Source organism: Pristiophorus japonicus, chromosome 1 (genome assembly GCF_044704955.1).
Source record: "Pristiophorus japonicus isolate sPriJap1 chromosome 1, sPriJap1.hap1, whole genome shotgun sequence".
Lineage (NCBI taxonomy): Eukaryota > Metazoa > Chordata > Chondrichthyes > Pristiophoridae > Pristiophorus > Pristiophorus japonicus.
Genome location: NC_091977.1, coordinates 234322145 through 234344723, shown reverse-complemented (window position 1 = coordinate 234344723; position 22579 = coordinate 234322145). Strand labels below are relative to the sequence as shown.

At 43.7% G+C, this 22579-nt stretch overlaps 1 protein-coding gene across 2 annotated transcripts in view; it reads right to left on the bottom strand.

Annotated features, from left to right (window-relative positions):
• The window catches only part of snx30 (sorting nexin family member 30), a 69108-nt gene that overhangs the window by 25235 nt on the left and 21294 nt on the right, over positions 1-22579 (bottom strand). For both annotated transcript variants that reach the window (XM_070888328.1, XM_070888333.1), the window contains exons 2-3: positions 10056-10244; positions 8398-8508 (exon numbers count right to left, since the gene is read on the bottom strand). In XM_070888328.1, the coding sequence (XP_070744429.1) occupies positions 8398-8508; positions 10056-10244 (300 nt within the window). The remainder of the gene's footprint in view (positions 1-8397; positions 8509-10055; positions 10245-22579) is intronic.

Sequence of the window (22579 nt, the reverse complement as noted above, 5' to 3'; positions counted from 1 at the left end):
TCACCACCGCCCAGGCCTGCATGCCCATGCAGAAAAACACGAAGCAGATATCGCGACATGCCAAACTCCAAGGCAAGTAGTGTACAAAATCATATTGACAGCCGGCAGAGCTGCACATGGCAGGGCCCACTCGACTGTATCTGCAAGACCGGAAGCCGCTCAAAGTTCGCCAGAGGGCCTACTCGACTGCATATGCGAGAACGGGAGCTGCTCAAAGTTCGCCATCGAGGGCCTACTCGACTGCGTATGCGAGAACGGGAGCCGCTCAAAGCCCACCATCGGGCGCAAACCAGAGCTCAACCTGTTGGTGCTATGGGGGCAACCAATAGTGCCGCCCCAAGCAGTATGTATGAAGAGGGTGTGCGAAGATGGGGTATCTTCAGCAGACGTGCCCGCAGCGGAGCAAGCAAGCTGCGACATGCCACATGGATGATCAATTCAGCGCGGATCTGGCGATGCAGCCTGAAGCATTTGAGCGCTCCGGGGAGGAAGTGTATAGCGCACGCACGTTCCCAACAAAGAGCCAACCGATAATGATAGTGGCAAAATTAAACGGCATGCCGGCATCCATGGAATTAGACACAGACACGAGCCAATTGACAACAAGCCAGAGGACCCCCGCGGGAGACCAAGGCAGAGACCCCCCCAAGCGGAGTCCGGCAAACGCAAAGCTGTGCACCCACAAAGAGCCTATACCAATCGGCAGTGCAGCAGCAAAAGCGGCGCACAAGGGAGAGGGCCATGGACTACCCCGGGGCAACGGCTCATTGCCACTCGGCAGGAGCTGGCCCGAGAAAATAAAATGGAAATGGTGCGACATCAAAGCCCCGCCATCTCCCGCACCGCTTAAACCGAGAACCAGCAGCCTCAAGGGAGCCAAGGTGCAGATCCACCCAGGCCCAGACACAACAAAGCCAGGGCGGTCCCACAAATGAGAAAGGTCGAGCTCAAACCAGACAGGCCACAATGCGAGGGGGTCATCCCACCGGTCGAATCCAACGAAGTGGGGCTGGCCCACTGCTAAAGAGCGACGGCACAGCCAGTGTCCGTGGAGACCACGACCAACCGAGCCTTGAAACAAGATCAGCACCCGCCACCAAAAGCTGATGACCTGCCCGCAACAGCAGCCGGGTGGGGGGGCGAAGGAAAAACACTCGACAACGTCGGCCCATACGACACAGGAACCGGCCGTATCAAAGAAACCCACGCAAAGGACGGCTCACCCACAACAGGTGTCCCCCCCCCTGCACCCGCCCGGTGGCAGCCACACCCCAGAGAAACAGAAAGCCCACTGAAATCTGTCCCCAGGATCGCGATATTCCAAGACGACATCCTATCCACAGGCCACGACACTGCCGAGCATCCACACAATCTGGAAGAGGCTCCTGCCACCCAGACAAAGTGGGACCCAGGCTGAAACGCTCAAAGTGCACCCCCGTGGCACCAGAGGTCAAATTCCCTGGACGAAAGATTGCCGCAGACAGAATCAGGCCCAGACGTGAAAACAGAGGCCATCAAAAACGTGCCCAGGCCCCAGAATGCACCCACCCTGGGTCTCTCCAATCACCCCGGTAACTTCACACCCAAATAGAGAACAGTATTAGAGCCCCTGCACAAGCCGCTCAGGAAAGGAGACGACTGGGTGTGGGGCGAACCCCAAGACAGAGCACCCTGAGAAAGCCCGAAATCCGCCGTGCTCCCACAAGCCACCGATACTCATGACCCATGCAAGTGTCCAGTTTTGACCAGTGATACATCGTCCCATGGGGTCGGCTGCACACCCCAACAAGCCAATGAATCAGGCAAACCGCAACCAGCTGCACACGCATCCCGAAGCCCTCCAAGGCGGAAAGAGCCCATGGCAGAGAAAGAGGCCTCAGCATGCACCCACGGGGCAAAAACACGCAACAGCATGCATCCAGGCCTCACTTTGAGCCAGGAACATAGAAACATAGAAAATAGGTGCAGGAGTAGGCCTTTCGAGCCTGCACCACCATTCGATAAGATCATGGCTGATCATTCCCTCAGTACCCCTTTCCTGCTTTCTGTCCATACCCCTTAACCACAAGGGCCATATCTAGCTCCCTCTTGAATATATTCAATCAACTCGCATCAACAACTCTCTGCGCCAGGGAAACAACTCTGAGTGAAGAAGTTTCTCATCAGTCCTAAATGGCCTACCCTTATCCTAAGACTGTGTCCCCTGATTCTGGGATTCCCCAACATCAGGAACAATCTACCTGCATCTAACCTGTCCCATCCAAATCTTGTATGTTTCTATAAGATCCCCTCTCTTCCTTCTAAACTCCAATGTATAAAAACCCAGTTGATCCAGTCTCTCCTCATAGGTCAGTTCAGCCATACCAGGAATCAGTCTGGTGAACCTTCACTGCACTCCCTCAATAGCAAGAACATCCTTCCTCATATTAGGAGACCAAAACTGAACACAATATTCCAGGTGAGGCCTCACCAAGGTTCTGCAAAACCAACCACGGAGACATGTGGCAGGGAGAATGGGAAGATGCCATGTTTAAAATGACCAACTGCAGTCAACAGCCTGTAAACCATGGAGGATGATGGGACTCTGGCCACCCTGTACAGTAACAGTGTTGCAGGGGCACGGAACGAGAGGAATGAGCCAGCTACCGTAAGGGGGAAAAAGTGTGTACATTCGGTTCTTCCAGGAAAATGGATACAAGGCAACTTTATATTTTAAAAAGGACATTTCTCCAGCTTTTCATGTAAAACCCTCGAAGAGGCAACATGTCCAGGCAAAATCTCCCCAGTAATACACAAGGCAACACAAAGAGTATCAATTTGAATAATTAAACAAAGGCCCACAGGTCTGATGCAATCATTTTGGCCAGCCCAGAGTGGCACCTCTGTCAAGATAGTGAACAAGCATCTTCATTCACCCAATCAGCGAGTGACAGAATACAGGTGGAGACACTAATCTCCCATTCCAGACAGATCAATACACAAACTGCCATTCACACCCTATTTTATTCAAGACCCAAGACAATGGCATGCAGTTTTAGCATGAAGATGAACGGACTATAAGAAAAGGCTGCAAAAACACACGAGGTTTTGGAGGTTGGAGTCAGCTTTTGCTTTGAGTTGAAGAGTTGAGTTAAGAAGGAGCCAACCGAGGGGCAAATAGAAGAAACCAACGCAACATCGAGGAAAACCGAACGTAAAACCTATCCGAGGGACTCCGAGCTGAAATAAGTGCCCCCAGAACCCTGGAGTTGATAGGATTGAGTGTATAGCCCAAACCCCCCCACAGACTCAATTTAAGATAGGAATTGGCAAGAAGGGCGGAAGAGAGAGGTGGGGTTGTGTGTGAGTGGAATGTTTCAACCTCTCATCTTCCCCTTCCCTGTTGCGATAATTTTTCGTGTTGTTGAGCGTGATTGTGCCATTACGGCTATTTACGACCTCTTCCCATGCCCTCTATCTTTGTTTTTACTATTTGAAATAAACATTACCCATTTTGCACCCTTACCCACTGTGTCTGGTGCCTCATTACTCACCCATCCTCAAATCGCACGTACAGAACCTCAGGGGAGTGTGGATTCGAATCCACACCCCAAGCTCCTGGACAACTGCAGTAAGACCTCCCTGCTCCTATACTCAAATCCCCTAGCTATGAAGGCCAACATATCATTTGCTTCCTTCACTGACTGCTGTACTTGTATGCCAACTTTCAATGACTGATGAACAATGACACACAGGTCTCGTTACACCTCCCTTTTCCTAATCTGCCACTGATATTCTGTCTTCGCGTTTTTGCTCCCAAAGTGGATATCCTCACACTTATCCACATTATACTGCATCTGCCATGCATTTGCCCACTCACCTAACCTGTCCAAGTCACCCTGCAGCCTCTTAGCGTCTCTCTCAGCTCACTCCGCCACCCAGCTTAGTGTCATCTGCAAGCTTGGAGATATTACACAATTCCTTTATCCAAATCATTGATGTATATTGTAAAGAGCTGGGGTCCCAGCACTGAGCCCTGCAGCACTTCACTAGTCACTGCCTGCCATTCTGAAAAGGACCCGTTTATCCCGACACTGACAACCAGTTCTCTATCCACGTCAGTATATTACCCCCAATACCATATGCTTTGATTTTGCACACCAATCTCGTGTGGAACCTTGTCAAAAGCCTTTTGAAAGTCCAAATATACCACATCCACTGGTTCTCCCTTGTCCACTCTACTAGTTACATCCTCAAAAAATTCCAGAAGATTTGTCAAGCATGATTTCCCCTTCATAAATCCATGCTGGCTTGGACCGATCCGGTCAGCTTTCCAAATGCGCTGCTATTTCATCCTTAATTGATTCCAACATTTTCCCCACCACTGATGTCAGGCTAACCACTTTCTCTCTCCCTCCCTTTTTAAAAAGTGGTGCATTAGCTACCCTTTAGTCCATAGGAACTGATCCAGAGTCGATAGACTGTTGGAAAATGATCACCAATGCATTCATTATTTCTAGGGCCACTTCAAGTACTCTGGGATGTAGACCATCGGGCCCTGGGGATTTAGCGGCCTTCAATTTCCTGCCTAATAAAAGGATATCCTTCAGTTCCTCCTGCTCACTAGCCACTCTGTCCCCTAGAACTTCTGGAAGGTTATTTGTGTCTTCCTTCGTGAAGTCAGAACCAAAGTACTTGTTCAATTGGGCTGCCATTTCTTTGTTACCCATTATAAATTCACCTGAATCCGACTGCAAGGGACCTACGTTTGTCTTCACTAATCTTTTTCTCTTCACATATCTATAGAAGCTTTTGCAGTCAGTTTTTATGTACCTGGCAAGAATCTTCTCATACTCTATTTTCTCCCTCTTAATTAAATCCTTTGTCCTCCCCTGCTGAATTCTAAGTTTCTCCCAGTCCTCAGGTTTGCTGCTTTTTCTGGCCAATTTATATGCCTCTTTGGATTTAACACGATCCTTAATTTCCCTTGCTAGCCACAGTTGAGCCACCTTCAGTTTTATTTTTACTCCAGACAGGGATGCACAATTGCTGAAGTTCATCCATGTGATCTTTAAATGTTTGCCATTGCCTATCCACCATCAACCCTTTAAGTATCATTTGCCAGTCTATTCAGCCAATTCACACCTCAAACCATCGAAGTTAACTTTCCTTAAGTTCAGGACTCGAGTTCTGAATTAACTGTCACTCTCCATCCTAATAAGACTTCTACCATGTTATGGTCACTCTTCCCCAAGGAATCTTGCACAAGATTGCTAATTAGTCCTTTCTCATTTCACATCACCCAGTCTAGGACGGCCAGCTTCTAGGTTGGTTCCTTGACATATTGGTTTAGAAAACCATCCCTAATACACTCCAGGAAATCCTCCACCACATTTCTACCAGTTTGGTTAGCCCAATCAATATGTAAATTAGTCACCCATGATAACTGCTGTACCTTTATTGCATGCATCCCTAATTTCTTGTTTGATGCTGCCCCAACCTTACTACTACTGTTTGGTGGTCTGTACACAACTCCCACTAGTGTTTTCTGCCCCTTGGTATTCCATAGCTCCACCCATACTGATTCCACATTATCCAAGCTAATGTCCTTTCTTACTATTGCATTAATTTCCTCTAACCAGCAATGACACCCTACCTCCTCCTCTCTGTCTATCCTTCCTAAATGTTGAATACCCCTGGATGTTGAGTTCCCAGCCTTGGTCATCCTGGAGCCATGTCTCCGTGATGCCAATCACATCATACCCGTTAACTGCTATCTGCACAGTTAATTCGTCCACCTTATTCCGAATACTCCTCGCATTGAGGCACAGAGCCTTCAGGCTTGTCTTTCGAACACACTTTGCTCCTTTAGAATTTTGCTGTAATGTGGCCCTTTTTGTCTTCGGTTTCTCTGCCCTCCACTTTTACTTTTCTTCTATCTTTTGCTTCTGCCCCCATTCTACTTCCCTCTGTCTCCCTGCATAGGCTCCCATCCCCCTGCCATTAGTTTAACTCCTCCCCAACAGCACAAGCAAACATTCCCCCTAGGGCATTGGTTCCAGTCCTGCCCAGGTGCAGACTGTCCGGTTTGTACTGGTCCCACCTCCCCCAGAGCCGGTTCCAATGTCCCTGGAATTTGAATCCTTCCCTGCTGCACCACTGCTCAAGCCACATATTCATCTGAGCTATTCTGCAATTCCTACTCTGACTAGCACGTGGCACTGGTAGCAATTCTGAGATTACTACTTTTGATGTCCTACTTTTTAAATTTAGTTCCTAGCTCCCTAAATTCATCTTTTAGAACCTCATCCCTTTTTTTAAAAAAACCTATATTGTTGGGATCAAAATGGACCACAACTGGCTGTTCACCCTCCCTTTTCAGAATGCCCTGCACCCGCTCAGACATCCTTGACCCTTGCACCAGGGGAGGCAACATACCATCCTGGAGTCTTGGTTGCAGTCACAGAAACATCTATCTATTCCCCTTACAATTGAATCCCCCATCACTATAGCTCTCCCACTCTTTCCTGCCCTCCTTCCACGGTGCCATGAACTTGGCTGCTGCTACCCTTCTCTGGTGAGTCATTTTCCCTCCCCCCCCCCCCACAAATAGTACCCAAAGCGGTGTATATTTTGTAGGGGAATGATCACAGGGGACCCCTGCACTACCTTCCTAGCACTGCTCTTCTTCCTGTTGGTCATCCATTCCCTATCTGGCTGTGTCCCCGTTTCCTGCGGTAAGACGAAATCACTAAACGTGCTGTTCGCATCATTCTCAGCATCATGCATGCTCCAGAGTGAATCCACCCGCAGCTCCAGGGCCGCAATGCGGTCCGTTAGGAGCGGCAGCCGGACACACACTTCCTGCACATGTAGTCTCGGACACCGGAAGCATCCCTGACTTCCCACATAGTACAGGAGGAGCATAACACATGTCTGAGCTCTCCTGCCATGACTTAACCCCTAGATAAATTTAATTTGGCAACAAGGCTAAAAGGTTACTTACTGAAAAGCAAAAAGAAAAACTACTTACCAATCACCAGCCAATCACTTACCCCCTTGGCGGTGACGTCACCTTTCGATTTCTTTCTACTTTTTTTGCCTTCTCTCCTTGATGCAGCTGGACAAACATGCCTCCGACGACAAACTCCTGCTGGGCCTTTATAGGTCTCTCCTCCGACCTCCCGATGACGCTGCTCCCTACTGGCCTCCGATGACCAACTCCTGCTGACCACATCGCTGCTCAGAGCACAAAACGTATTTTTTTTTTAAATCAACGTCTGGTGACCATTGCACATCAGCCACCTCATGGGCTTGACAGAGCTAGGCCTTTATCCAATGGCAAGGGTTAACCAGGACAACTAGAGACCTGCTCTGCTGCACAGACCTAGTGTGCACACCTATCGCAGTGTGGGCTGGCCCATGAGCCCTCTGCTCTGCTGAATGTTTGTGGCTGAGGTGCGGCAAATGAGTGTGCGGGGCTCAGAAGAGCAGAGGGCTCAAGGGCAGCACAGGCCAGCGCACACTGCGATGTGTGCGCACGCTAGATTCGTGCAGCAGAGCAGGCCTCCAGTCATCCTGGTTTACCCTTGCCACTGGATAAAGGCCTAGCTCTGTCAAGCCCGATGTGCAACGGTCACCACACGTTTAAAAAAAAAAATCCACGCACAGGCATCTTCCACACCTGGAGCTCAGGACTGGAATATCGGGTCTTCCAGTGAAACATCTATGAACTCATCCCTTTTGGTGTGGAAGCAAGTCATCCTCGTTCAAGGGACTGCCTATGATTATTGGTAGAACACTGTGGGAAACAGTTGAAAAATGTGCACTAGTGTTCCAAGGAGTTCTGGGACTGCTTCTGTGCTGTGTGCACAATGATTCGGGATATCAGGAGAGGTGCTCAAATTTAGAGGATATTAAAGTAGGAGGCTTAGTAATTAATTCTAACCATCAAATTAAGCTGCAAGGGGATAGTAATAAGATGGAAGAATAGGCATAAAAGGTGGCAGATGACTATGATGTCAGTCAATGTGAGGGTACATTTTTTGGTGAGGGAAAAAAAGTAATTATATTTTGACTAGCGACAGGCTGGGTGATGTGGAGGAGCGGAGGGATTTGGGGGTTGAGATTCACAACTCAAATGGATAAGGTCATAAAAAAATGAAATTGGGTCTTATTGGGCAAAAGATACAAGATATGAGTTAATACAATAGTTAATCTATTAAACAAAGGATTGTGGCTGTGGAATGAGCTACTGATTTCAACATTTAAGGATGGGTTAGAGAGGTGGTTGAAAGAGAAATAGAAGGTATGGCAACAGAACATGCACATGGCATTAAGATTCCTGTCCATGTAGTGTACAACACCAAGTGTCCCAGAAGCGCACACATTTGGAGACCACAGTTATCCAATACCTACTGGAATAAGATGCGTCGGCTGCGATTCTTCCAGTTTAATCCTCAACCAATCAAAATCCTGGTATCTACGTCGTACTGTGTACTCTGGTAAATCAAACTCATTTCTTGTCGTCTGAAAATAATTGAAACCATTAATAAATGGACTGTCAGGTTGGATTACCACTTTACATTTAAAAAAAGTGTTCAGGACACTGGAGGAAATCTATTTGGTACATCTAAACTAGGAATAGTGTAAAATTCTAACATTTAGAAAAATTCATTTCAAACTACCTCAAAGAATTACTGGAAAAAAATTACACTATAAAGTTTACTTTGCGTAGAAAGGGAGGCGAGGAATTTAAAAACACTAGCAGATAATTAACCATGATCAAGGCAGCCCATTGTTGGAAGAAAGTGCTTCAACCTTGCAGGTTGGCACCAGTCAAAAAAATTCTTGCTCTCGCTCAAAAAAAAAAGGTATAAAGTTAAATTAAGCTATATTTTTGAAAAATCCATGGCAAAGTATTGAATTGGCATTATTTCAGCACTCCTTCAGTACAGACTATTCAACTCTTTATACAATTTAAACCCATCAACATACCATGTAAACAGTTATATATTCATTCATTCATTCACCGCTATTCCCAGTCACATGCAGCTTCATAAAATCCAATATAGCGGCAGTTTAAAAAAAAAATCAGTCCAATAGCAATTCAGGTTACATTATTCAACTGGAGTTGGGGGAAAGAGTGGATAGACTGCTGTCTGCCAGGGTATACATGGGACCAAGCAGCTCAAGGAATGTTTATTCTAGCACAAGAGACTTAACTCCATCACTAAAGGTCCATAAGTAGCTTTAGGTAGAGAGGCAGCAAATAAGGCTTTGGACATGTTACCAAATTAAAGGGGGCTGAGGAGGAAGTAGTAGCGTATTGGCTAGAAGGAAAGTTAAGCTCATCTAGTGATCATGGGCAAACACACTCTCCTGGAACTTCCTCTATTTCCTGAAATTGGCCAAGGAAGTTCCCCCACACCCAATCTTTTTAACCTCCTCAGGACATTTAGGATTGGGGGGGGGGGGGGGGTGGAGGGGAAGAAAGAAACATTTCCCTTTCATGCTACTTCCATCCTGCCCACCCATCACCCTTCAAATATCCCTATATTACTTTCCATCAAGTCATCTTGGTTGCTGCTCCAAGGCAGGTAGCACGGTGCTCCACAACACCACCTACCCAACCAAGGGTACTTGTATCCATCCCTTTCAACCCTTCAACATAAATCCAGTCTTCACTGAAGGCTGGGAACTCTCAGCAGGGCAAACCAGTGTCATTAAAAATATGTACCTGGCAGTATGTGATTTTTTAAAAAAATATGCAGCTTTTCCCAAGCTCAATGCTGGAAGGGCCTTTTCTAAAACTTCCTGCTTCTAGCCCCATCCATAAAGCATGTCCACATCATCCACCTCTACCCACTGGCTGATCCTGCCTCTTGCCACTCTTACATCCAGACTCTCTCCAGCCACCTGTCCCATATCCACACTCACGTCAAAAGGCCCTGCAGCAACTCTGCATATTCTCCAACTCAACATTACCATCTAGGGAGATCAGACATTACCATTAAAAAAAATAAAGAGTATACACTTTGAAACAGCAGGAAAGTTAAATTAAATTTTGCTCATACTTTTGTGCTAACTCTGTATGTGATATAAGTCTCCATCGCAGACACATGTTTCTTTGGGTCATCAACGGTAACAAAGAGATCTCTGGTTTCACCATCCAGCTCATCATCTAATTGTAGTCTATTCAGGAGAGACGAGGAAGAGGCAGGACTGGATGTCTCCACCGGTGTCCCATTGGGCAACATTAGATCCTAAAAGACAAGATAGTAAAGATACCTCACTTGATCAGCAGCTAGAATTGATATTGCATTTTACCGTAGCAGATGTAAAGCATTGCATCAAGTCAAACAAAAAAAAAAGTATAATCTGCTAACTCAATTTCAAGATAGATTCCACTTTATCAAACTCATTCGCTTGTAGCTTGAGGGTATAAAAATACGAAATTGAGAGTCTAGCTGATTATGTGTAAGCAATGCCCTTGGAGAAGAACTTGCATTTATAAAATCACCTTTCATGACCTCAGGATGTCCCAAAGTTTTTTTTACAGCCAATGAAGTACTTTAAAACTATCAGTTGTAGCAAACACAGCAGCCAATTTTGAACACAACAAGCTCCCGCAAACAATGGCTAGAATTTTTTTTTTGGAACTATAAAGTAATTGGTTTACATTGGGGAAAACTGCCCTGCTCTTCAAAATATTGTTATGGGAGCAAAAACCCAGAGCCTCTGTTCAACATCTGAAAAATGGCACTTCAGACAGCACAGCACTCTTCAGTATTGCACTGAAGCCTAAACTGTGCTCATACCTCTGGAGTGGGACTTGAACCCACAACCTTCTGGCAGAGGAGAGCGCTACACAACTGACAGTCTAGAATATAGTTGCGTTATTCAGCTTTCGGAATCAAGGCGTGGAGCACAAAAGGCCAGAGCAGGGGGGGTGGTGGCAGCAAAAATAGAAGAAAACCAGGTAATAGGCCTGCATTCACAGTCCCTATGGGTGCGTACATGTCTGTAGGGGTCCCACAAGTTCTGGGTTTAGGCTTGCAAAGCGCATGCGCCTAAACCCAGAACTTGCAATTGGTCAAGATCGCACGCGTCCGAAGGTAAAGGGCCTCAGTGAGCTATTCGCCTAACTGCTGCCCAGCGAATGCCTTTGAAATTCTTACGACTTAAAAATCAGGTGCAAGGCCTGCTTTTATCAAGTACAGAAAAACACAAATAATTTAAAACATTGCAAATCCTGTTAAACAAGGCAAGTTTATTTTTTAGAACCTTTAAAATATGTAAATGTATTTGAAAAAATTACATTTGTTTTAAGTAACTAATTAAATCCCATTGATTAATGTGAAGTGTTTTTTTTTTAATTTTCAGTGTTGGTGTGTTTTTGGGATATTCCCATTCATACTTGGTGGTTCCATGGAATTACCCCAAGTATGAATGTGAATACCTCCAATAGGTTGGGCCACTGTGATACGTTCTAAACCCATACAAAGGCCTTCGCGTAGAACGCCAGGACTACAAGTCTCCGAACCGCTGGGACCACCATGTACTGTCGTAGAAATTTTGGTGGTCGATGGCATTCTGGGCCAGAATTTTTTTTTTTAAGTTACCATTGGTCATTGGAGAACCCCAGTATATTGCAAAACAATGAGTAAAAGACCACAGATCCTCGGGAGATAAAGCACTGCACAGTATAAATGCAACAGAATCAACAACATCAACTGCCCTAATGTCACAGAACTGCTTCTACTGATACTCCAATCTTAAAGTAATGAGGTGCAAAAGGGAGTATGAAAAAAAGCTTGCAAAGAATATCAAAGCTAACAGTAAAGGTTTTTGAGAATGTATTAAGAGTAGCAATATGGGGCCATTAAAAATAGATGCAGGCACTACGATGATTAATAAGGAAATGTTAAACAAATACTTTACATCAGTTTTCACAATGGTAGAAGACGACAAAATACCAACAATACAAAATAGGTCATTGGAAGGTACCCATTAGATTAAATGCAAGAAAATATTGGAGGAAAAAAAATGAGACTAGAGACATCAAGTTTCCATCCTACGGTATTAAAATGGGTGGGAAATTGCTGGTGCGTTAACTTTCCAATCATAAGCTCCGCCCTCTTTTTTGGACAGCAGCTGTTTATTCTATTCCCATTTCCACCTCTTCACAATCCATCTTTTGTTTCTTTACTTGTCCCATTATCAGCTCCTTTTATCTTGCCATTTAATCTCTCCTTCCACCCTATCACAGACCTTCCCTTTTGTTCTTTCCTCCCCTCCTGCCCTTTGTACTTGCTCAAAACCAGTTACATCTCGAAGGTTTTTAGTTGCGATGAAAGGTCATTGAACTGAACTGTTAACTTTTTTTCTCCACAGATACTACCGGACCCCCTGAATATTTCAGCATTATCCATTTTTGTTTTCAAACTTTCCAAAGCTCTCGATTCAGGAATGTTGCCTTTGGATTGGAAAATTGCAAATGTCACTCCATTATTTAATTAGGCAGAGAAAAATCAATAAAGTGCAGACCCGTCAGTTGTGGGCAAGTTATTGGAGATAGAATGACTGAGGACTTGATATCTGCACTTCACTAATTCTGGCCTCGAGCATCCCCAACTTTAAAATCATTGAACTATTGGTGGCCGTGCCTTCAGCTATCAAGGCCATGAGCTCTGGAATTTCCTCCCTTTCCTCCTTTAAGGCGTTCCTTAAAACCTACCTCAGCAAGCTTTTGGTCAAATGCCCCAATATCTCATGGCTCAGTGTCAAATTGTGTTTTGTAACACTCCTGCAAAGTGCTTTGGGACATTTTGCTACATTAAAAAAAAAAGGAGTTGTATAAAAATAAAAGTTGTAGTGAGCACCAGGTCACAACAACTCTTAAAATCAATCCCACAAGTGAAAATTACCATAGGAATAAAATGTGTAACTACATGGCGACTAAACAAATCCTTTTTTTGGTTTCTTATTTTTTTTTTAAAAAAAGGACTTGAAGGGGGTGGGGGAGGAAGAGAATCCAAAAGCTACAATTCAACAGAAGAGAAGATGATGCAAGGAACAGCTAGGTCTTTCTGCCACGGTTGAAAGAGGGAATGGCTCCTGTGCCCAGCTTCCTTGAGTTGGTAGAGAAAAATCCCAATGTAATTTTCTGTGAAGTAGATGCGGATGGTACAACTGTAAGTTAGAGCCTGTCAGAATGTAGAATTTACATTCTACAGAATTTTGAATGTCAATCTATATATACATAATAAAAACACACTTCTGACTCGAGGCGATAGCACTACCCATTGAGACAGGGTTGACATCTTAATCAAAGTTTCTCATGACCAATGTTCCTGTTAAGCTGCATGGCCGCGCAGAGGCCTTGACGACCCTTGCAGGCCGCTGGACGGTGCGTGGAAATTTGAATGTGGCGCATAACGCATTAAAAAGGACCATGCACCCCACCCCCAAAATTAGAGGGAATAATGCTCATGACTATTTGGCAACAGAATAACCTTCTGTTGATGTGCTCCATGAAATGATGCACCAAAAGGTGGGAGTGGTGCAAATGAGGATATGGGGCCCAGAAGAGCAGAGGGCCCATGGGCAGCACAGGCCAACCCACACTGCGATGCGTGCGTGCACTACATCCGTGCAGCAGAGCTGGTCTCCAGTCATTTTGGTTAATCCTTGCCACTGAACCAAGATCGAGCTCAGTCAAGCCCATGTGGTGGCTGGTGTGCAACGGCCACCACACGTTAAAAAAATCCACGCACAGGCATCTTCCACCCCTTCAATTGGAGTTCAGGGCTGGAATATTGGGTCCTTCATTGAAACATCTGGGAACTCATGTGGAAGTAAGTCATCCTCGTTCAAGGGACCGACTATGATACATTAATCCTAAAAAGCCTTTTGATATCACAACTGAGCTATTGTCTTAATTCATAATGGGTTGAAACATGCTGAGCCAGTGAGCCAAATAGAAACAAATAGAAAGTGCATTGCTGGGGATTTCCACTTCTGCATTCCCTGCCCACAATGTTCCATCCATTATAATGAATGGAAGGAAATTAATGGGCTAGCATAGCAAATGCAGATTTGTAACACCCCAGACTATCTATGGGGAGGGGGGGGGGGGGGGGGGTGAGGGGGTATGAAATGGCATAACACATGCAGCATTTGAATTCACAAATGAAGAAAACCCACACAAGCACGATGTGGGATGATTGTCAATGCTCGTGGCTGCCAGAAGTTAGTATTTCAAAAAGAGGGGCAAAAAAAGGGGGGGGGGGGGTTTGCCTTTGGGCAAAAATGTAGTGCAACTGAGACATCTGTATCTCAAAAAGCAACATTCCCACTCATTGCTAAGAAACACACTTGGAACTGTACCAGACAGTTGGGAAGGAAACATCTGGACTGCCAGAGGCTACAAGACTAGGTACATCAGAGACTGGATTTTTTTAAAAGCATCTTCTAAAATGGGACCATAGAACCAACCAATCAGTAAAACAAGAGCAAGAATTTAAAAAAAACTATCCTGTCTTCAGTTATGAACTGGCACCAGTCCAGCAGATTTCTGTATCACTCTCCACCCAAACCCTTCACATGATGGCATACAACTGCTACCAAATTCCCTTCCGTCAGCTCAGCAGTGACGATGGGACCAAATGAATTCAGTCCATTGTTGTCAGTTCTGAACCAGCCTGGTCCCTTCAGTCATCTGTATCTCCTTCAGTGACAGGTCACTCAATATTGTCTATCCAGTGCTTCCATGGTCTTGTTTCATGTACCTCTGGGCAGAGCTATGAAATGCATTCAAGTTGGTTCTATTCTTGAAACTTGCCCCAAACCATCAGTCATCAATCTTGGAACTTCTGTACAAGCGTTGTTTCTTGTCCAAGCCATGTTCTTATACCATTCATGATCCTTTGCATCCTGCATACTCCTAGTATTCCTCTCAACCAACTCAGCTCTGTTAGGAGGTATTGCTCATCAACTTCTCATGCTCCAACACTCATCTATATAATATGGGGATAAACCATCACTTCATAAATGCTAACTTAGTTTTTACCAAAATATCTTTAACCTACTATATCTTGTTTAATCCTCCAAAAGCAGTAGCAGGTCTAATCCTTTTGATGTCTTCACAACTCCCATTCTCTGACACTAGTCCACCACATTATTCAAATTTTTCTAACTGTTCAACTACAACTCCAATTATAATTTATATCTTCCTGATGCTTCCCAAATTGCATGACCTTTGTCTTTATATTGGTGTTGTTCAAATTTTCTACTCCACCTTCACCTCGATCTCTGCAAATCTGTTATGTCGCTATAAAAAAGTAAATGTCAGCAAATTTAAAATGGTTTAAATTCTTGCCACCCATCCAATATCATCTTTTACTGCAAGATTCATTACTGCTTCCAGTGCAAAATTAAATCAGGCAAAAGTATGCATCCTTCTCACCCAACTGTTGATCTAAAACATTGTGTTTCCTGTCCACTAACAGCACTCCGATGTTTTTGATCAGTCTGACAAGTTTTGCAGGAATACCACACATCAAGACATGCTCAATCCCTCCTTACCATACACTTTCAAAGGCCTTTCACTATAAATTTCTCCAAAATCGGTCACATCACAAACCGTTGATCTTCTGCTTGTTCTTTGTGCAGTACCACTTATGTATTTTTTCATTCTCCTCTGTAGCGTCATAGTAAACACGATTCCGGGTATACTCAGTAAGCTGAATCCGCGCTGGTCTACTTTTCTGAAGAGTGATATTATCACTTTTCCCCAGTTTTCAGCTCTTCACGAACTTTGTTTAACAGCCTTTGCATCATTTCTAGTTTGTTCCTCACCCACCTGCAAAAACTCTGCAGTTATATTATTGATACTGGAGTCTTGTCCTTTTTCAAACCAATAGAAATCTTTCACATTTCTTCCAAAATATCCATCAACAACTCCCCTCCATTTGTACAGGACAAACTGATTCTTCCACATTGTATAGATCTTCAAAATATTCTTTCCACTTGCTCCTTGCCTATTAGTCCTCAATTACCTGACCATGCTGGTCTTTCACTGTCACCATTTTAAGTTTGAAAGATTCACTGAATTCCCTTAGCTTCCGATATAGCTCTTGTGTTTTGATGCTTTTGGTGTAATCTTTGCACTGGTCACTTATCCAGTTTTACTGGTTTCTCTTTGCTTTTAGCTTAATTTCTCTGGTTAACTTGTTGGATTCAGTCTTCATATTAGGGTCGGTTTTTATGCTCACCTTTAAGCTTTTTATTTACCACTCAAATCCAATACTTCTTCCATTGTCCATTTATGTTTTAGTGTTGTTCAAGACCCAGTACTGAGTACTCCATATTCCATTTCTTCAGTTATTGCAACAATGAGGTTTCTGCAACACCTTTGTGCAGGTTTGAGGTTAGTTTTCTTTTACTTTGTTCAGATCCTACATTTTAATTTTAATTACTTTTTTAGCAACTCACATTCGCAATCTTACTAATGCCAAAACTAAGTTTATGGTCAGAGCTTACATCGGCCCCAAAAGGATCTGTCCGATTGACTACTGCATTTCCATTTACAAGAGAAGATAACAGGAGCAGGAGTAGGCTATTTGGCCCCTCAAGCCTGCTCCACCATTCAATAAGATCATGGCTGATCTGATCATGGACTCAGCTCCACTTTCCTGCCCTCTCCCCATAACCCTTTACTCCCTTATCACTCAAAAACCCATCTATCTCCGTCTTAAAAATATACTCAATGACCCAGCCTTCACAGTTCTCTGGGGCAGAGAATTTCATAGATTTACAACCCGCATTCTTAGTTTAAATGGGCCGCTCCTTATTTTACTTATTTAGTTTCCCCTATGAGTGGAAATATCCTTCCTGCATCCACCTTGTCGAGCCCCCTCATTATCTTATATGTTTCGATAAGATCACCTCTCATTCTTCTGAACTCCAATGAGGATAGACCCAACCTACTCAACCTTTCATCTCTGGAATCAACCTAGTAAATCTTCTCTGAACAGCCTCCAATGGAAGTATATTCTTCCTGAAATGAGACCAAAACTGTATGCAGTACTCCAGGTTTGGCCTCACCAATACTCTACAGTTGTAGCAGGACTTCTCTGCTTTTATACTCCATCCCCCTTGCAATAAAGGCCAACATTCCATTTGCCTTCATGACTTGCTGTACCTGCATACTAACTGTGTTTCATGCACAAGAGCCCCCAGGTCCCTCTGTACTGCAGCACTTTGCATTTTTTCTCGATTTAAAATTATAATTTGTTTATTATTTCTGCCAAAGTGGATAACCTCACATTCTCCAACATTATACTCCATCTGCCAAATTTTTTGCCCACTCACTTAGCCTGTCTATATCCCTTTGCAGATTGTGTCCCCTCCTCACAACTTACTTTCCCACCCAGCAAACTTTGCTACATTACACTTGGTCCCTTCACCCAAGTCATTAATATATAGATTGTAAATAATGGAGGACCCAGCACCAATTTCTGCAGCACTCCACTAGTCACTGTTTGCCAATTGGAAAAAGGACTCATTTATCCCAATGCTGTTTTCTGTTAGTTAACCAATCCTCTATCCATGCTAATATATTATCCCCAACCCCATGAGCTTTTATCTTGTGCAGTAACCTATTATGTAGTATCTTATCTGAAAATCCAAATACACCACATCCACTGTTCCCCCTTAGCTACCCTGCTAGTTACATCCTCAAAGAACTCCAGCAAATTGGTCAAACATGATTTCCCTTTCATAAAACCATGCTGATTCTGCTTGATTGAATCATGCTTTTCCAAATGTTCCACTACAGCTTTAAGATTGGACTCCAACATTTTCCCCAACGACAGATGTTACGCTAACTGGTCTATAGCTTCCAGCTTTGTCTGCCTCTTTTTTTTTTAAATAAGGGCGTTACATTTGCAGTTTTCCAATCAGCTGGGACCACCCAGAATCCAGTAAATTTTAGTAGATTGCAACTAATGCATCCATTATCTCTGCAGCCACTTCTCTTAAGACCCTAGGATGCAAGACATCAGGTACAGGGGACTTGTCTGCCTTTAATCCCATAATTCCCACAATTTAAAAGTCATAAATTCTGGAAGAATCCAAAGCAGGGGTCTCCTATTTGAATTTAGTGTAACTGAAGGTTTGCAAAATGGCTCATTGGTGCATAAAGCAATAAAGTTATGCTGAACTTTTACAAAACACTGGTTAAGCCCCAGCTGGAGTAGTGTGGCCAATTCTGGGCATCGCACTTTAGGAAGGGAAACAAGGCCTTAGAGGGTGCAGAAGAGATTTATTAGAATGGTACCAGGGATGAGGAAATTTAGTTACATGGAGAGACTAGAGAAACTGGGGTTGTTCTGAGAAGGTTATGGGGAGATTTGATAGAGTTGTTAAAAATTAATGAAGGGTTTTGATGGAGTAAAGAAAAAACTGTTTCCAGTGGCAGCAGGGGCAGAGACCAGTGGACACTGATTGTGATTGGCAAAAGAACCAGAGATTACATGAGGAAAACAAATTTACACACAGCAAGGTATGATCTGGAATGTACTGCCTGAAAGGGCGGTGGAAGCAGATTCAATAGTAACTTTAAGGGAATTGGATAAATAGTTGAAGTAGAAAAATTTGTAGAGTTATGGGAAAAGTAGGGGGAATGGGACTGATTGGAGAGCTCTTTCAAAGAGCTAGCAGAGACACAATGAACTGAATGGTCTCTTTTCATGCTGTATCATTCTATGATTCTATGAAATTCTAAATGCAAACACCAAGATGTATTTAGTATCAACAGCTTAAGATGTATGTAAATTGATGGGGGAACAGGGATTTCAACTGTGTGGCCATCAAAGGTCCTATGTTATGACCTGTGTGAGACCACCGCAGGTCGGGGCTCTAAATAGAGCTGGAGTACCGGGCCCTGAAACATCGTGGCGGAGGTGCGGCGAATGATGATACGAGGCCAAGAGCCAAGGGCCCAGGGGCAGCACAGGCCTGTCCACACTGCGATGTGTGCACACGAGGTCCGTGCAGCAGAGCAGGTCTCCAGTCATCCTAGTTAACCCTTGCCACTGGATAAAGGCCTAGCTCTGTCAAGCCCATGTGGTGGCTGATGTGCAATGGTCACCACACGTTAAAATTCACACACAGGCATCTTCACCCCCTCAACTGGAGTTTAGGACTGGAACATCAGGTCCTTTATTGAAACATCTGTGAACTCTTGTGGAAGCAAGTCATCCTTGTTCGAGGAACCGCTGATGATTTTACCTAGTACTACTTCATTGGTGATAGTGATTGTATCAAGTTCCTCCCTACCTATAGCCCCTTGATTATCCACTATTGGGATGCTTTTAGTGTCTACCGAAGACCGATACGATATATTTGTTTAATGTCTCTGCCATTTCCCTGTTCATTATTAATTCCACAGCCTCATCCTCCAGGGTACCAACATTTATTTTAGCCACTCTTTATGTACTTGTAGAAACTTACTGTTTTTATATTTCATGCTCATTTACTTTCATAATCTATCTTCCCTCGATCAGTTTGTGTCATTCTTTGCTGGCTTTTAAAAATTTCCCAATCCTCTGGCCTCCCACTAGTCTTGGCATTGTATGCCTTTGTTTTCAATTTGATACCCTCCCTTATTTCCTTAGTTAGCCACGGATGGTTATCCTTTCACTTACAGCCTTTCCTTCTCATTGGGATGTATTTTTTGTTGCGAGTTATGAAATATCTCCTTAAAATGTCTGCCACTGCTCATCAACCGTCCCATACTTAAAATCTATCTTCTCAGTGCACTTTAGCCAACGCTGCCCTCACACCATTGTAGTCGCCTTTATTTAAGCTTAGGACCCTGGTTTGAGAACCAACTTTCTTACCCTCCAGCTGAATTTGAAATTGAACCATATTATGGCTACTCATTACTAGAGGATCTTTTACAAGATCATTTATTAATCCTGCCTCATTTTGCAGTACGAGATCTAAGCTAACCTGCTCCCTGGTTGGTTCTGCAACGTACTGTTCAAGGAAACTATCCCAGATACACTATGAATTCAAGGCTACCCTGGCCAATTTGCTTTGTCCAATCAATATGAAGGTGAAAATTATCCATGATTATTGCCATTCCTTTATTACAAGCCTCCATTATTTCTTGATTTATACTCCGTCCAAAAGTGCAGCTACTGTTGTTAAGGGGCCTATAGACTACACCCACCAGTGACTTTTTTTCCCCATTATTCCTTATCTCCACCCAAACTGATTCAACATCTCGATCCTCAGCCAATCATCTCTCACTGATCCCATCCTTTATTAACAGTGCTACCCCACCTCCTCCTTTGTCTGTCCTTCCAAATTATCAAATACCCCTGAATATTTAGTTCCCAGTCCTGGTCACCTTACAACCACGTCTCTAATGGCCATCAGATCATACCCATTTGTATCTATGTGCCATCAACTCATCTATTTTGTTTCAAATGCTACATGCATTTAGACAAAGCCTTTACATTTTTTTTTGTAAACCCTTTTTTCCTGCCCCTTCAAACTCACTACATTTTTGCTTTTTAATTCCAGCTTTATTCCCCTTCCTACTGAATCTATTCTCAGGTTCCCATCCCCCTACCAAGCTAATTTAAACCCTCCCCAACAGCACTAACAACCCCCAGGCGAGGAAGTTGGTCCTGGCTCCATTGAGGTGCAACCCATCAATGTTGTACAGGTCCCACCTCCCCCAGAAGCAATCCCAATACCTCAGGAATCTAAAGCCCTCCCTCCTGCACCAACTCACCAGCCACACATTCATCTGCTCTATCCTCCTATTTCTGCACTCACTAGCTCGTGGCACCAGGAGTAATCCAGAAATTACTACCTTTGAGATCCTGCTTTTTAATCTCTCTCCTAGCTCCCCAAACTCTGCCTGCAGGATAAAATCATCTTACTTGCCGATCCATCAGGCGACAATTAAGTCAACCATCAGATTGTTACTGCGGGAAGGAAAGTAACTTCTCAAAATAAGCTTTCTTGTAGCTCCATCCCATTTATTCCAGTTAGATCCCATTGCTGCAGTGATAGAATACACAAAGTTTTATTCCTCCTTAAACTATCAAAATTTGCTTCCTTAAAATATTCTTTAACAGCTATTTACTTTGTTTCCTCATTAAATGAAAGCTATTTCCTCCTTAATATTGCAGCAAGCTACAAATCTCAGCATCAACTGTAAATAAAACTATTTCTAACTTGCAGCTCGAATACAAAATAAAAGCTTAAATCCAGCAATTGTCATCCCGTCTTCCCTCCCAATATCTCCCACCTTTCTCAGGCATGCATTGTTCCATCTTTTGCTTAGCCTTTCTTAAACAAACTTCTTTGGAAATGCAAGCAAATTACAGAAAATTGGCTAGTTTTTCATGCCAAAAAAAATGGAGATTGATATGGTCAGATATTAGATGCCATCAGGTCAATCCAACAGAACAAAAAAAAAAGAGGGTTGATATACTAATGGTCAATGTGAGGTATCAAGAGGAGTAAACTACTCTTGTGTATTTAAGTTAGAGGTGACCACTTTTTTGCTTTGTGCATGTGCACAATTATATATCTTTATCAACTCCACCATTTGAAACAGGAAGCTTTCGGACTACTTTTCAAATCTTCCAGACAGCCACTTTGAAAATGATCCACATGGTTCAGAAACAGACAGGTGGTCATCCAAGGTAGACAATTAAAAAAACGACTAGCACTTATATAGCATTTTTCACAACCTCAGGACATCCCAAAGCACTTTACAGCCAAAGTACTTTTTGAAGTGCAGTCACTCCTCTAATGTAGGAAACGTGGCAGCCAATTTGCACACAGCAAGCTCCCACAAACAGCAATTTGATAATGACTCAATAATCCTAGTGATATGGACTGATATATAAATATTGGCCAGGACTTCGAAATGGTGTCACGGGATCATTCACATGCACCCAAGAAAGCACACGGGCCTCGGTTTAACATCTCATCCGAAATACGGCATCTCCGTCACTGCAGCACTCCCTCAGCATTGCAGTGGAATGTCAGCCTAGATTTTAGTGCTCAAAGCTCTGAAGTAGGACTTCAACCCACAACCTTCTGACTCAGACAGGAGTGCTACCCACAGCCGCGACTGACAAATCAAAATAAGTTTTTAAATATTAGCTCCTGCATCTTACAAACCTGTTGTCATTTTAATTACTAAAAAAAAAAAAAGAGTACTGCGTTGTCAGAGGTGCCATCCTCAATAGCAGATGATTTTGAGGGACTGAATGAAATAAAGTTGGATAAAAAAATCAAGTTTGAGCAGTTTCAACCTAATCCCTGATGGACAAAACCAGCACAATCCCAGTTAGAGGTCAAGGAGATAATGGTTGTGGGGGAAGGGGACAGTTTTATGCTCCCATTGCTAGGACAAAGTGCACTATCGGACTTTAGATAGAAGATTTTCAACATTGGTATCAGCCATTTGTCGACAAATCTGTTACAAATTCCACATTGGCTGCCAACTGTGTGCCAAAGTATAAACAAAGCTTTTGCTCTGGTTCAAACAGCATAAAAGCAC